The sequence below is a fragment of the Mastomys coucha genome, unplaced genomic scaffold (assembly GCF_008632895.1).
Source record: "Mastomys coucha isolate ucsf_1 unplaced genomic scaffold, UCSF_Mcou_1 pScaffold14, whole genome shotgun sequence".
Lineage (NCBI taxonomy): Eukaryota > Metazoa > Chordata > Mammalia > Rodentia > Muridae > Mastomys > Mastomys coucha.
In genome coordinates this window covers 130,057,068-130,074,278 of record NW_022196896.1, presented here as the reverse complement: position 1 = coordinate 130,074,278, position 17,211 = coordinate 130,057,068, and the positions used below count along the sequence as shown (strand labels likewise).

Genomic DNA, 17,211 nt, shown 5'->3' with positions numbered 1-17,211 from the left:
AAAAAAAAAAAAAAAAAAAAAGTGAGCTTGTTATTTAGCTTATTTAAAAATGCCCTGTCTGCTTCTTTTAATTGAGAACAGCCAGACATCAACTTAAATTATTATTATCATGTGGCAGTTTGTCCTTTTGCTTTAATGTGTACACAATATGAAATGACTTACCTTATAGAACTGTGCTTGTCATCTCAGGGATCAGTATCTTTTTTGCTCCTAATGCACGATCTTTTTAATGCATTATTCAATTTAGTTTGTTAGTTGCTCTAGTCTGAATATGGCCCCCGCAGGACCGGGGTTGGAACAGTTGGCTGATCCCCAGTTGGTGGAACCATCTTGGGAGGTGGGGCTCAGCTGGAGGAAATGTGGTGCTGGGCCTTTGAAGATTGCCTGAGTCCTAGTCACCTACCTGCTGCTTCCTGGGAGCCACGGGAAGGAGACCTCCTCTGCTACAGGCTTCCACGGGCTTCCATGGACAGAGCTTCTGAAACTGAGAGCCTAGTAATTGATCCCTCCCTTTAAGTTGTTCGTCGCAGACACTTGGTACCTTAACGAAAACCTGTCTCACACACTAGCGTGTTTTGTTGAGTTTTACGTTCGAGTTTATAAAGATATCGATATATAATTTATCTCCTTTGTGATTATGGTAAAACGAGTTCGAAAGCTCTCTTTCCTCTAGTATTTCATTTAGGAAAGTTTGAGATGCAATGCTGCTGACTTTATTAATTTTCACTGTAGTATTTGAATCCTCCCCCCCCCATGCCCCCCTCTCCCTCCAATCCCTTCCATGTTTTCTTTCAGCCTCTCCTGGACACTTTTCCTTAATTCCCCTCAAGATCATGACCTCTTTTTTATGGGTATTGTTTCACACGCATGCATGTACACATGAGCGCACACAGGCATGCTTGCACATACATGCATGCACATGTGCACACACACCTACATAAGTAACCCCTGCTGAGTCCATTTAGTGTCGCTCATATATACATGAAATTACGGGGCTCATTCCTGGGGAAGACCAGCGCTTCCTCTGTGAGCATCCCTTAGTTGCTTGTTGTTCCTTGTCTAGAAGTATAGCCCTCCCCCTCCACATCAGCATATCTGTTGGTGTTATTGCTGTGGTCTTGATCAGGCAGCCATACTGCTATGGTTACAGTTCATGGGCACAGCTCCCCATCATTTCTAGGTGACAGTCTCACAGACTTCACGGTGTCGCAGGATGTTCCCTGTCCAATTACATTAGTGCAGAGGAGGTCTGTGATTGGAGTTGCAGAGAGAGGAAGCATCCCAGAGGGAAGGGAGGAGAACGAAGATGGCTTCGGACTTGTACCTGCTTGGCATTTACCAGCCACAAGTAGCTGTGATTTCACAAGGCTAGAAAAAAAAATCAAGGAATCAGTCTAGCGTTTTAAGTATATTTGTAAGCATCATGGTTGGTCCTGACAAAAAACAAACCACTTTTGTCCTTTTTAGCTATAGCTCCAGAAAAATAATCATTTATAATGAACAGAGATCTCCATAGTTTACAGTTGGAGAAGATCATGAAATTTAAGTAAGGCACATTCCACCCACTTCCTTAGTTATTCACAAACACCTTGGCACCCTACTTGGCGTCCTCTTCTGGTCAACCGTGCATTCCAATGAAAGAATCTGCAAAAACCGAGGGAGCGTATTCCCAAGGACAGTTCTCTTCAGTTTTTTCTGTTACCTACTTGTTTACTGCTCGAAACAGGAACAACTGTGATTATATATGCAAACTAACGTTTGGTACTATTTGTATGTAAATGCGTTGTGTACGTATGTATGTCTAATGTCATTTTTATAGTTGGGTAGTGTTCTGAGGAGTGGTTATACTACACAACCAAAATGCAGTCTTCACTTTCACATTCTGGTCTGTCTCTCATGTTATCCTTGCTGAAGCTTGGGAGTCCTCAGGAACATGTCAGCTCTTGACAGAAGCTGCAAGCCTGAGGGGGGGTGTGTCCCAGAATTTTTTGACTCCCACTGTGATCTCAGGGATTCCCTAGACAGCTCTTATCTTATTTTGTTAAAGGACTCACAAAATTAACAAACTCACTTCTCCTTCATTATGACTTACAACTGTGAAAGGACGATGCAGAGCCCACGCCCCCCTGTCTTCTCCCGGTGGGGCCGAGAGCCCACACTCCCTTGTCTTCTTCCCTGTGGGTGCGTGGATGGCGTTTCACACTAGTAACAGCGAGTGAGGTGGTACCAAGGGTATACTCCGACATGGGAGGCTTCCCACGATTTATTATTCGTAGTTTTTAATTGAGGATCTCAGTCCGACGGCTTGCTGAATGGCTCACCCCAGTCTCTGGCATTCCCGGAGGTTGAACTGATTTTATGTGGCTCAGGCCACCCATGAGAAATCACATTTCCAAATCAAAGATGACCTAAACCAAGTAAACAGAGTCACTCAGAATACTTCTTTCTTCTTTTGTTTCTTTCTTTCCTTCTCTATCTATCTATCTATCTATCTATCTATCTATCTATCTATCTATCTATCTATCTATCTAATGTGTGCACATGTGTACATGCACATGTGTATATGAGTGTGTCATGCTTGCACAAATGGAGGTTAGAGAGCAACTTGGGGGGCAGGGTTGGTTCTTTCCTTTCATCGGATAAGTTCCTGGGTTCAAAATCTCCACATCTGGGTAGTCAACAAGTACCTTTACCCATTGATGGTTTAGGGCTCTTAATGGATCCTCAAGTATGGAAGCATTTTAAAAATTAAATTATTTATTTACATTCCAAATTTTGTCCCTTTCCCAATTCCCCCTCCCAGAGTTCTTCACCCAATCCCTTCTCCCCTTTGCCTCTGAGAGTGTGCTCCCCCCACAGCCCCCACCGCACCCCTTCAGCATCCCCCTTCCCTGGGCCATCAAGTCTCTACAGGACTTAGATGCATCTTCTCCCACTGAGGCCAGACAAGGCAGTCCTCTCTGCATATGTGCCAGGGGCCTCAGACCAGCCTGTATATGCTCTGTGTGCTCTTTGTTAGGTGACTTAGTCTTTGGGAGCTCCCAGGGGGTTCAGGTTAGTTGACATTGTTAGTCTTCCTATGGGGTTGCCATCCCCTTCAGTTCCTTCAATCTTTCCCCTAACTCTTCCATAGGGGTCCCTGACCTCAGTCCAATGGTTGGCTGTATCTGTATCTGTCTCAGTCAGCTGCTGGTAGGGCCTCTCAGAGGACAGCCATGCTAGGCTCCCATCTGCAAGCACAGCATAGCATCAGTATAGAGTTAGAGCTTGGTGTCCACCCATGGGATGCATCTCAGATTGGGCCAGTCACTGGAGGACATTTCAGAAGGCATTTTTTTTTTCTTTTTTACCAGACAATTTCTTTCTTTCTTTCTTTTTTTCTTTTATTTCTCTAAACATGTAAGCTGCTTTTGGATCAAAACCTCTGTTTTCTCTGTCTCCTTTGGGAACACTGCTGTGGAGTTCTTTGGTCAGTTCACATTTTTCATCTTTGAAACTTGGCTGACCGTTGTCTCATGGCGTTTCTTCCTCTTCTAGTCAGTCACAATGTTAGCAGTGGCGCTCATTGAGTCTCTGTGACTGACCCTGCTTCATTTACTCTCTTCACATCTGCCCTTTCCAATAGTGTCACGTAACCCATAGGCACTGATGTTGTAGTGTCTATTGGCGTAGAGAACAGTGCTGGCAGACACCATCTACTCTGCATTTGCCAATGCATGGCTTTCTGGCGAGTCTTTTGTTAGTTTGTTTGTTTTCGAGACAGGGTTTCTCTGTGAAGCCCTGGCTGTCCTGGAACTCACTCTGTAGACCAGGCTGGCCTTGAACTCAGAAATCTGCCTGCCTCTGCCTCCCAAGTACTGGATTAAAGGCTTGTGCCACCACTGCCTGGCAGAGAGTCTTATCTATGTTAGTTTCTGGGCACTGGCCTCATCAGTTTTACTCCTCAGAGCATCTAATAAAGGTGTGTTTCAAACCACATCACATGTTTGCACTACCTTCCACACACATTCAATTTCACAAAGTAGAATTGTATTTGTCAAAATCACAGAGGCTAAACCCACTTATAGTCATTTACACAAATAGAAATGTCTATATTCTATATTTGCAGATTACAGTCTGCATATCCAGAATGGTAATTAACAGCCACAATGAGTCTAGCCACTAAAACAAAACATTATTGTGTAAGAGAGTTCCCAATACTGGCTTTGAAATACCACAGATTCTTAATAAATTCTGAGAATCTATCGTTTTGGTTCTGTCTCCTTCCGTCCCCCTGAGGCCCTGCCTGCTTAGTCTCACACACACAGACACTGTTTCTCTCTGTGTTTTTAAAGTGACATGCTTGATAACTGTCCTAGACTCACTGATAGCAGAACAGAAGACTGGCTAATGCTGCAGCTTGGTCCTGGACTGAGAGTTTCATAGCAGGCAAGCTTCACAGGAAGGTTGTAGCTGTGCGGATGAGAAGGCTTTCTGTGACAGTCACGGCACATGCCATCTGTCTCCAAAAGGTTTCTCCTGTCATTAACTGTCAGTACACTACACGTGATAGGCCCTCCTCATTGATATTATTTATCGGCAATCCTCCAGTGCAGTTCAAGCAGGTTACTTGTAAAAAAGAAATCAGAAGGAGTTGTCAAAAGAATTTTGAGTTTGAGAACACAGTTACCAGCCTATGCTTTATGGATTTGTTACTGAGCCTGAGGACTATAAAAAAACCAAATCATATTCAATTTGACATGAACTACTTTAGTCTTATAAAATAATTTTCTTCAACTAATAATTTAGATGTGTGAAGAAAAGTGGGCGTTATGTATTTTAATCACTCTTTTTTAAGGTCAGGAAGTTGGGAGATGGGCATGCTAGCACATATAAAGTAGGCTCTTTGGGAGACTACAGCAGGGGGATCAAAACACTGAGGCCAGAAGAATAGAAGCTGAAGAGTCACATGCAGACATGATCTATTAGAGTCTTCAGGTGGAATACTGGATAACAGCTATCAGAAGAGATGAGTGGCAGCTAAGTATCAATGGTTGAAATAGCAAAATAAAATGGGAAAATATAAATCAGAACAGGAGAAAATCCATGTGTCTTAGTTAGGGTTTTACTGCTGTGAACAGACACCATGACCAAGGCAACTCTTATAAGGACAGCATTTAATTGGGACTGGCTTACAGATTCAGAGGTTCAGTCCATTATCATCAAGGTGGGAACATGGCAACGTTCAGGCAGGCATAGTGATGGAGGAGCTGAGAGTTCTACATCTTTATTTAAAGGAAGCCAGGATCAGACTGTCTTAAGCAGCTAGGAGGAGGGTCTCAAAGCCCACCCCCATAGTGACACATTTCCTCCAACAAGGCCACACCTCCTAATAGCATCACTCCCTGGACCAAGCATATTTAAACCACCACCCTATCCCTGATGGATGAGTACGTCTGGGAGCTCTTCCCTCCTAGGGAAGCAGAAATGCAACACCAGAGAGCAGGAGCCATGACAGAGGAGCTGAGAAAATGTGCACTTCATGTTCATCAACAGAGAGTTTAAAGACCAGAGAAAGGGGAAGAAGGAGACAGAAGTTGTCCACTGCACTGGCAGAGGGAGGAGGCACCAGGAAGAGCCTGTGTTCTGGGCACGTCACTGAAGCAATGATGAGAAGTCATTTAACAAAAGACTGTCCTCAGGAGGCAGCTAGACCCTCTAGGGATTGCAACCAGAGCAAAGACAGACCAACAGGACACTTCTAGATTATAGAGAAGAAATTAGGAACCAGAACCATGCAGTATCCAGTGAGGGGGAAGCCTGGTTAGAACCAGAGTCTGCAGGAGAATTGAGGCTCAGTTTCCAATCACGTGATAGACATCGGGAAGGACCTCTTAGGGAGGGAATCATCGTTCCCAACCCTCCCTGTAAAGAACCTCTCGCTGATGGCTGAGGGGCCTGGCAGCACCTGTGATCTGAACTCCCACAAGTGTCATTAGCATCTAGAAGTCCAGGAAGGAACACCGAGAGTCTGGATGCTAAGCAGGCTCAAGCGGTCACAGTCCGACTCCTACCACATTCATCCCTCTCCCCGTCTCATTTATTTAAACCCAAAATCAGGACACTGGCCATTTTTATTCTCTCTTTCTCTTCGATTCCTTTCTTTACATTATTATTATTATTATTGTTATCATTATTGTTATCACTATTATTATTGGTCTTTCCAAGGAACACAGCATGGTCTGATTTGGGATCCTCCATGTATCAGGCTTCTGAAATCGAGGATTGTTTTAGGTACCAAACTGTAACCTCTCTTTACCATTAGTCATAGACATGTCTTTCCCCTCCCGTGTTCTGGTGTCTCCCACTTTCTTTGGTTGTGGACCTTAGCCTTAACGACAGAAATGTCTTCCCAGCCCTGTTTTCCACTTCTACTTAGTCTTTATTTCCTATGCATCTCTACAGCTCCCTCACTAACCACTGGTCTTACTCTGTTTCCCCTCCACCACCATACAGCAATGAACATCTCATCGTTCACAACACTGCATGCATTCCTCCACTTCCTAAAAAATGATCCGAGTTTAAGGGGTGATCACGTTTTACTTGATGGTCCCTGCATTTTCACAGCATCCTACTCTCTGATGGTTTCCCTTATAGAAACTCTGTTATTCTCCTGGGACTACTCAATATTGATCCAGGGCTGAGGATCTAACTAGTGAATTAGATCTCCAGTGCAGCAAAGAAAAATGGAAACCTAATTCTACTACAACCAAGCCCTTCGGAAACATTTTGATGACTGGGAGCACTTCCAGTGGGTGAGTGAGGGCGGGTAAAAGAAATATCCAACCTACGGTTGACTCCACGCTGTGAAGAAACCATTGCACAAACACAAGGCCCAAGAAAAACCAAAGCGACCTGACTCCTCACAACTCACAGAAGCACCCTCTAATGACAGTTAATTAGTTGATGCCCTAGGCAAGAATGTGAAACAAGTTTAAGTTTGTTCAAATAAATCTAAGAAGCCACAAATACACCACTGAATGAATACCAAGAGAACATAAACAGAATGAGATGAGAAAAATAGATATGAGAGTAGAATTCAATAATGACAGAGAAATATAAAAAAAATCAATATGATGACTAGAAGTACAAAGTGCAGGATGTTGAATAAAAAGCTCTGCAGAAAGCTTCTGCAGCACAGTGGATCAAGGGGAAGACAGAAGACAGAAGACAGAGCTTGAAGACGGATGATTGGAACATTCTCCCTTCCTCTGCCTGCCACCTGCTGCCCACCTTCATCAGACTTGTGGAGCCTGAACCATACAGGTTAGCTTCCCAAGTGAGGATGCTTGAATCTCACTTAGAAGAGGGAATTAAATAGTCATAGGAGGCAGATGAAGGGAGGGAAGTGGGTGGTAGAGGGGGTGGGGAGAGGAATGGGCAGGTTCAGGATCAGGTGTGGAGAGGGACATGAGAGATGATCAGATGGCCATGAGAATGAATGGCAATCTGCAACTGACAGAGGGTGGGGGCACCTTGAGGACATGACAGAGACCTGGGATAGGGGGACTACCAAGCAATCAGGGGAGTTGACTGTAACTGTAACTCACAGCATTGGGGATATGGAACCTGAAGAGACCACCTCCCGTAGCCAGGCAGGGACTCCAGTGGAGTGACAGGGACCACAACCTGCCCACAAAATATTCAAGTCAAAATTTATCCTGTCTAAAAGAAATGCAGAGATGAAGATGGAGCAGAGACTGAAGGAATGGCCAACCAATAACCAGCCCAACTTGAGACCCATCCCATGGGCAAGCACCCATTCCTGACAGTATTGGCACTCTGTTACGCTTGCAGACAGGAGGCTAGCATGGGTGTCCTCTGAGAGGCTCCACCCAGAAGCTGACTCAGGTGGATACAGAGGCCCATAGACAAACAGTCGATGGAGCTTGGGACTCTTATGGAAGAATAGGAGAAAAGATTTTGGCTCTGAAGGAGACAGGAACTCCACAGGAAGACCAACAGAGTCAGCTAACCTGGACCCTTGGAGCTCTCAGAGACTGAACCACCAACCAAAGCACATACATGACCTGAAACTAGGCTCTTCCCTTGAAAAGGCTGGACCTACGTCCTCCCCTGAACATATGTAGCAGATGTGAAAGTTGATCTTCATGTGGGTCCCAACAATTAGAGCTGGAGCTATCCCAAAAGCTGTTGCTTATATGTGGGATATGTTCTTCTAGCTTGGGTGTCTTTTCTGGCCTTAGTGGGAGAGGATGTGCCCAAACTCACAGAGACTTGATGTGCCAGGGTTGGGGGATATGAGGGAAGGAACCTCTACTCTCTCAGAGGAGAAGATTGTGGGAGGGGGTGACTGGGAGGAGGAACAGTGAGCCAGATATAAAGTGAATAAAAGAAAGAATATTCAGGTAATGACAAAGTTAGATTAATAAGGAATTACACATGGGATGTATGATACCTGTAGGACACTATAATCAAACCAAGCCTATGAATCATGGACACTGGAATAGGAGAAGCGTTTCATGAAAAATGCATAGAAGACTTTTTTTTTTAAAAAGGCGTAAGAGAAATTTCTTTACATAAGTCTGCCCAGGTAAAATTGTCATTTAGAGTCCCAAACAGACAAGGTGAGCCAAGAAACTGCCTGTGGTATAGGTAACACACTAAACATACACCACAAGAGGCACATGCAAGACAAAAAGAAGATGATCACAAGCCTATCAGAGTAAAAGCAGGTGTGTTAGCAGGAACTTTGAAAGCTGGAAGGACTTAGAACACTGTGTTACAGTGTCTAAAAGACAATAAATACCGATCCAGCAAAGCTGTCATGATTGAAGGCTAACTGAAAGACTTCACAGTCAAAACAAACAAGGGATCTATGGACACTAAGCCATTTTCACAGAAGACCCTGAAAGAGTGCTTTGGACGAAAGAGAAAGATCAGTACATTTCAAGGCAATAGGAAAGCGTAACCTACTTCAAAAGATTGGAGAACACTCACCAAGTGAAAACCAGGAGAACAGCAAGCACTGAAGAGCCAACAAGGTGACACCAGCTACTGCACACCTCTCCATACCTCCATCTGCAATCTCAATGAAAAGATACAGACCAGTAGGCTGGATCGAGAACAACGAAATGCAGTCTATCCTCCAAGGAGTGCGCCTTACCATGAAAGACATCCAAACTCAGGGTGAGAGGAAGGGAAAAGATACTGCAAGCAAACAGAACAAGGAAGCAGGCAAACGGAACAAGGAAGCAGGCAAACGGAACAAGGAAGCAGGTACCTGTCACTCAAAAACCTCCATAAGAAGTCAAACAAGTCAATAAAGAATATCGAATAAGTAGGTCATTAAAAAGTAAGTACTAATGAAGAAAGATAATAATGCTCAGCCATCAAGGAGATGCAAAGTCAGCCTTTACTCCAGTTCTCTCACCCAGTCAGAAAGGTAGTCATTAGGAAAACAACAGTCTTTATATACTGATGGTGGGACTGTGAACAGATGGTGAGACTGTCAACGCAGAGGTCCCCCCAAAACTAAAAGTTGATGTAGCCTCTGACCCCAGTGAAACCTCTCTTGGGTATTTTTAACCTGAAGAACTCCAAGTGGACGTGTGTCAAGCATGGTGATATGTCTGTGCTCACCATAGCACTGCTCATGTAGCTCAATTACACAGCATGTTCCGCGGCAGGGGATGAATGAAGAAAACGTGACACGTAGGAACCATGGAAACCCTCTCACCACAAATGTCCTTGGTAGGAAAGTGGGTGCGACTGTAGACATTTATATTAAGCAACTGTGAGCAAGTCACATTCACATGTGACCTTTCATTTGCTGTTCACAGGTTTTACATAGATTCATAAAAGTCACATATGCATCGATGTTATGAAAGCAGATGTAAGACTTGTTGGGAAAACAAAGGGAGAGAAGCTAAATGACCAGGTAGCCAGCATGGCTGGGAATGTGCTCAAGGTCTATCAGACACCGGTGTGAAAGTGCCTTTCTGTAGCCCAGCAACATTGTATCTTGGCATCTAAAAGACAGTGACTGGGAGGAGGAACAGTGAGCCAGATATAAAGTGAATAAAAGAAAGAATATTCAGGTAATGACAAAGTTAGATTAATAAGGAATTACACATGGGATGTATGATACCTGTAGGACACTATAATCAAACCAAGCCTATGAATCATGGACACTGGAATAGGAGAAGCGTTTCATGAAAAATGCATAGAAGACTTTTTTTTTTAAAAAGGCGTAAGAGAAATTTCTTTACATAAGTCTGCCCAGGTAAAATTGTCATTTAGAGTCCCAAACAGACAAGGTGAGCCAAGAAACTGCCTGTGGTATAGGTAACACACTAAACATACACCACAAGAGGCACATGCAAGACAAAAAGAAGATGATCACAAGCCTATCAGAGTAAAAGCAGGTGTGTTAGCAGGAACTTTGAAAGCTGGAAGGACTTAGAACACTGTGTTACAGTGTCTAAAAGACAATAAATACCGATCCAGCAAAGCTGTCATGATTGAAGGCTAACATAGTTAAAACAAAATTAGTGGTGTATGCTGCAGCAACATAGTTAAAACAAAATTAGTGGTGTATGCTGCAGTGGTGTACCCCAAAGCCCACGTGGTGAGGGCTTAGTCCTCAGCCTGCACAGTACTGGGAGATGCTGAGTCCTCCTGGAAGCTGGAAGAGGCGGGGCTGTCTAGAGCTTCTTTCCATTGGCTGTCAGAACTTTCCTGTATCGCTCTTCGCCTTTCTGTTTCCTGGCTACTGAGTGCTAAGAAGCTTTGCTCCAGGTCGCATCCCTTGTGATGAGATTCTGCCTCTACAGATCAGTGATTCTCGATCTGTGGGTTGTGACTCTTTTGACGGCTATATATCATGTATCCTACATATCATATATTTACGTTATGATTCATAACAGCAGCAAGATTCTAGTTATGGAATGTAATGGAATACTTTTATGGATGGGTCAGCCTAACAGGAGGACAAAAGGGTCTCAGCACAGAAAGGCTGAGAACTGCCTCTATAGACTGAAACACAGTGGGCTAACTTGACCACAGATGTGAGCAGGTTTAACTGCGATTTAAAAAATTTCCCTCTTAATAAGAACAGTTCTAGGATATGCTAGGCAACTTGGTGAGACCTGTGCTCAGGGTTAAACACAGCTCTGGGTGATGAATCACAAAAAGAAACATATAAATTGGGATACCAGAAGTACATAGTGGTATAAAACTGCAATCCCAACAGTAGAGAGCAGATTGTCTAATCACGGGGTCAAGGCCAGACGACATTGTGTATTCAAAGTCAGTCTGGATCACAAGAGACTGCTTCGACCATAGCAACAACAACAACACAGAACAGAACAGAAAACAACTTAACAGTTAAAAATGAGTTAAAATCTGTACTTGTTTTATGATTCAAAGCCCTTGTCACACTGGGGAGTCGGCTCGGTGGTCATGAGCTCTGTCATGCAGCTGAGATCCTGTTGCCTCTGTCCAGCGGCTCACAAATGACTAAGTTCATCTCATAGGAGCCTGACAGCCTTTTCTGCTCTTCACAGGCATTTGCACACCACACACACACACACACACACACACACACACACACACACACACGCATGCACGTACACGCACGCACACACACATGCACACGCATGTACAACACAGTCATCAGAAGTAAATCTTATTAAACCTCTTCACACACACACACACACACACACATGCACGTACACGCACACACACACATGCACACACACTCACACACACGCACACGCACATGCATGTACACGCACACACACACACATGCACACACATGCACACACATGTACAACACAGTCATCAGAAGTAAATCTTATTAAACCTCTTCTCTCCTGAGACCCAGTTTGAAAAAAATAACTTAAAAATTCAGAATTGGGAGACTGAGATGCCTCAGTCAGTGCAGGCATTTGCCACTGGGCCTGATGATCCCAGTTTAATCCCTGTGACCCACAAGTTGTCCCTCTGACCCTCACATGCCTACCATGGCAATCATATGCCCATTCTCACTCACCTTTGACACATTAAATAAATAAATAAATAATAAATAAAATAAATAAAATAAATTTAGAGCCCTCATATAGCTATTTGAGTCCCAGCATTACCTTTATGCTGCTATGTAATGCAATGTCACTCATGTTTTTCATGGTGCTTCTCTTTCAGCCATGTTTTAAGAAAAAGCTATGTGCCAGTGAAGCCAGACCTCCCGCCCCCACCCTCCCCACCGCCCCCGGAATCCTTCCACATTTTCTAAACACTGTTCACCTCGTCTCCCAAACTGACTCCTCCAAACAACCATCTCATTTTCGCAAGCGATATTACGATTGTTTCTGTTCCCTAACTTTAAAAACGTGCTTCTCCTTTGACCTTCAAATTCTCTGCTCACCACAGAACTTTCATCAGTTGCTCTCCCTGACAGCTGGCATTTGTTTCATCCTCTCTGGTCTCCTCCTGCCTGTCACAATAAGGACCTAGATTATCACACAGTTCACTGACTGAATGGATGGAACACTGTCAGAACAGACATAGCATCGCTCCCTTTGCCGAGACATCAACCGTTGCATATGGCCCCATCTACTGTTAGCTGACTTTACAGCCTCCATATTAATATGAACTCATTTCTTCAGCCCAGTGTGACATCCTCTCTCTCCTTTGAACTGCGCCTCTGCAGGAGCCCTATTCTTGGTTCAGCTACTCCGATTTCTTTTAGCACAACTCCAGTTTTGTCCTTGTTTTTGCACTGTTAAGTAGCACACCAATCCTAGACAAATGGACAGTTCTTACCCTGCGTCTTGTGTGCTGTAGTCATGAGGCTGAGGATCAGTATGTCAGAGTGAACCCAGCAACGCCTGGCTTCCTAGAACTACGGGCGACATGCACCATCCCCGCATGTGTACATATAACTTTGTAAATGGAAGTCAGGAGACTATGAAGATTCAGTGTTGCTTAATAGGGAATGAGCAGAAGAATGGCTTAGAGGATGATAAAGTGTAGCATGCTGGTGTATGGACAAACGTAGGGCTAAATGAAAGGGATAGTTTACATTAATATTAGGAGAAAGAATTCAACATTTACTCAAGAACTCCAGTCTTTGGTCTCACTTTCTTCGTGTAATGTATTTGCAAGTGAGGCAGATGAGCAGTGATGGATGTATTTAAAATGATAGATTAAAACGACAGAGACATGGTTGTCTGGCTCTCTAATTTGGGATTTATACAGAGACAAATGACATACCATGGATTAGGGACAGCTATCTAGCCTGCAGTAAGCCTGACTAAAAAGGTGAGCAGGAGTCTGGTGTAGCAGTTACTGCCTGACTTTTTTCTTTCTGGTACCTTCTCATGCGGGGCCAGTCTCCAACATCCGTCTCTACCCTTCCTCCAAATCATCCTGCTTGCAAGGTCAGGTGAGGCCGTGCCTTCTCCAGCTCTCTTCCTTACTCTACCAGTCTTCCCCTTACGCCATCTTTTCAAGGATCTACTGATCTCTAAACTCTCATGTAAGCCCTCTCAGCTCCCTGCACTGGTCCGCGGCTTGAAGCCGCTGGTTATCTATTTCCAAGAAAGAAAACATAATGAAATCTTCATTCTTTTGATTATATTGTTTTTCTAGTGAGAAACATCACTGCTCATCAGTAGACCCGTTTTTCAGTCACAGAACTTTGAATATTGTAAATTATGTTGTACATAATTTAGTTGATGCGGGAGGAGCATCTCACTTGGTGCCTGTCTGCTTACCTTCCTTCCTTCCTGACTGACTGACAGGGACAGAGCGTGAACGGCCTTTAGGATAGGAGATTAGAGGATACCTTTCTTCAGTATCTGAAATGTACACACTTTCTCTTTCCCGCTCCTAGCCTTTCCCTTACCTTTCTTACCTGGTGGTCTTTTCTTTCCCTGTGAATGAACATGTGGATTAAAAAGAACAGCCCTGTCTAAATCGGGGCATGTGTTACATGGCCCAGATCACATAGGGCCTTACCTACTTTATTATTGCTCAGTGGATATGTGACAATAGAGAACCTTCAAAACAAGTTGATTTCATGTGTTTTGTTTCATGTGCTTAAACACACACACACACACACACACACACAATACATATAAATATCAGGCCTAAATAACAGAAGTATAGCACAGACTAGAATCCAGATGTAGTTGGAACTCCAGTTTATGTCAATTAAAATAATAATAATTATTCTTTTGTTTGTCTGTTTTGTTCAAGGCAGGGTCTTACTATGAAGCTCTGGCTGTTCTGGAACTCACTATGTAGACCAGGCTGGCTCCAAACTCACAGGGATCTGTCTGCTTTTGCCTCCTGAGTGCTGGGAATAAAGGCGTGAACCATTATGTCTGGCTTTTTAAAATAATAATTATTCTTATTGAAGTTTTGGGTTTAAAAAACCTCTCATCTCTTTTTGTAATAGTGTATTCTTTTTCTTTAGAAAATTTAGGGTTTTCCCATAGGCCTAGTTTTTTTCCCATAATATTCTTTAAATAAGTGTGGTTTATCTGTCTTCTGAGGACTGTATTAGTATTTTATTATTCAAATTTATTTTTCCTGTCTCTACCTAAATCAGAATTATCAATACTAAGCATCACCATATAAAATATATCCTAGCTAAGTAAGAAGAGTAACTGAAGAATAAACAACATTATTTTAATCTTGAGAATATAACTTAATATAGTTAATTTTCTTACTATTTCGTGTTTAGGTTGGAGAGTGTTCTAAATATCAATTTCTCTAGATGAATAGCATTAATTATCAGTGTGAATAAAATTGAATTTGTCTTTTTTATGCATAAGATAGTATATTCTCAAAAATTGTTGTTATCTTCTTCTTCCTCTATAATCACCATCATCATCATCATCATCATCATCATCATCATCATCATCACCATCATCATCACCATCATCATCATCATCATCCCTGCAGGTGAGAAGGTGATCTGGACTGGGTACTATAGCCTAGTGTATAACCTGGTGAAGATGTCATGGGAACTTAAGGGTGATGAGGAACAGGATGGACTTAGAAACATGATATGGCAAACATTGCAAAAGATAAAGGATTATGAGGAAGACCCACGCATCCAGTGCGCAGTAGTGATAGCCCAGGTAAGTCCCCAAACTTGTCCTCCTGTCAGCCAGAACTGTGTTTAGCAGCTCTCTACGGAAAGTGGAACTTTCACATCCAATGGGCAGTAGCAGCTGGTCGGCGAGCTGACCAGCTCGCTTGCCGCCTCGCCTTGAGTTACATGCTCACATACTGTCGTTCAAGGATGAGAGCCAAGTTCCAGATGACATCATAAACTGAGACCCGTGAAACTTTTAGTATAAGCAGAATTGAATAAACTCAACAAACACAGGCCAAAACCAAATAAAGCAACCCAAGCAGAGACTGATTCAAACATTGATTTTGGTACGTTGATACAGCGAAAGGTTCCAACACCACCGAAGTCATCAATGCACAATTTCTCCCCTCTTTTCCCCTATGAACAATATGGCCTAGAAGCTTGATAAGTGATAATGTTTCAGGAATGCTTCATGGACTTCTGACCCCAGGGTGCCTCATGGGAAGGGAGGTGGTATTGATGGATGTGGCAGTATTTTCTACAAGGAGCACTCAGAGAGGTCAGGTGTCCTCTGTGGTCCCTCTGAGTTTGTAGAACGTCTGTGCAGGCCCTTCAGGCTTTGAGTCTTCACTGAGAAGAGAAGCCATGTCTTCCTTGGTCTCTTTGCCTTGCAGATTTTTTTTTGTTGTTGTTGTCTTTTGTTTTTTGTTTTTCAAGAAAGGGTTTCTCTGTGTAACTCTGGCTGTCCTGGAACTCACTCTGTAGACCAGGCTGGCCTGGAACTCAGAAATCCACCTGCCTCTGCCTCCCAAGTGCTGGGATTAAAGGCGTGTGCCACCACTGCCTGGCGCCTTACAGATTTTTAATATTCCGATGTGTGTATTTAGTATTTTGATTATTACGTGTTGTGGATAATTTCTTTTTGGTCCTGACTATTTGGTGTTCTGTGTGCTTCCTGTACCTCGAAAGGCTTAGGGAAATTTTCTTCTATGATTTTGTTCAAAGTCGTTTCTGCATGTTTGGACTCAGTTTCGGCCCCTCTGTTCCACGATTTCCTAGATGTTCTGTGCTTAGACTCTAAGTGTTCCCTTTGACTGTGGCGTCCATTTCTTCTGGCATGTGTTCCATGCCTGCCATGCTTTCTTCCATGTCTCCTGCTGTTTTGGAGAGGCTTGCCTCAGGCTTCTTATTTCCAGTTTTATCTCAGCCTCTGCTTTCTTTAGTAATTCTAGTTCTACCTTCATGTCTTAAACACATGCAAATATCCCCACAGTCCACACACTGTGCTCCTTCAATCCCATACACTGCACACACACAGAAGTTGTTTCTAGATGGGTTATAAGGCATGAAATTTAGGGGAAAAATTTAAGCTGTTTCTAAAAACAAAAATGAAAAAATATAGATTATCCAATCAAAACATAAAGTTGATTACTTCAGAAATTGTTCTTTGGAGCAAAGTAGACAATTTGTAGAATAGGTACCAATGAGGAAAATATAGAAGTATTCATCAGAAAAACTGGAGAGGTAAATGGAATGAAGCTCTAAGAATTGTAAAACAATTATTAGGCTGGTCTGTCTGGGCCGGTGCCCTGAGCAGACCTTGGGCACAAACTCCACAGGCAGTCCCACAACACCCAGAGGAAGCTCCACTCCCTGGTGCTCTAACAAGCCCAGGATCAGAGGTGAGGAGCACACAGCATCTATCCCAACACCGGGAGTAACTGGGACCAGCAGGATACAGGCACACAAGAACTCTGCCAGCCCAGTGGTTGCTTCTGGTCTGTCTGGGCCAGCAGACCTTGGCCACAAACTCTGCAGCCAGTCCCACAACACCCAGAGGAAGCTCCACTCCCAGGCACTCTAACAAGTCTAGGATCCCAGGATCCCAGAATCACAGGATCACAGAGGCAGCTTGACTCTGAGGAGTTCTGACACAACCAGGATCACAGGAAGGACAGGGTCCAGTCAGATTTAGCCAGGGCACGTAGCACTAGAGATAACCAGATGCTGGGCGGCAAGCATAAGAAAATAAGTGCCGGGCAGTGGTGGTGCACGCCTATAATCCCAGCACTTGGGAGGCAGAGGCAGGCGGATTTCTGAGT

At 43.6% G+C, this 17,211-nt stretch overlaps 1 protein-coding gene across 7 annotated transcripts in view; it reads left to right on the top strand.

Annotated features, from left to right (window-relative positions):
- Tmem232 (transmembrane protein 232) overlaps positions 1-17,211 on the top strand; it is a 278,672-nt gene that overhangs the window by 110,824 nt on the left and 150,637 nt on the right. For all 7 annotated transcript variants that reach the window (XM_031368600.1, XM_031368597.1, XM_031368596.1 and 4 more), the window contains one exon: positions 14,974-15,152. In XM_031368600.1, coding sequence (XP_031224460.1) covers positions 14,974-15,152 — 179 coding nt within the window. The remainder of the gene's footprint in view (positions 1-14,973; positions 15,153-17,211) is intronic.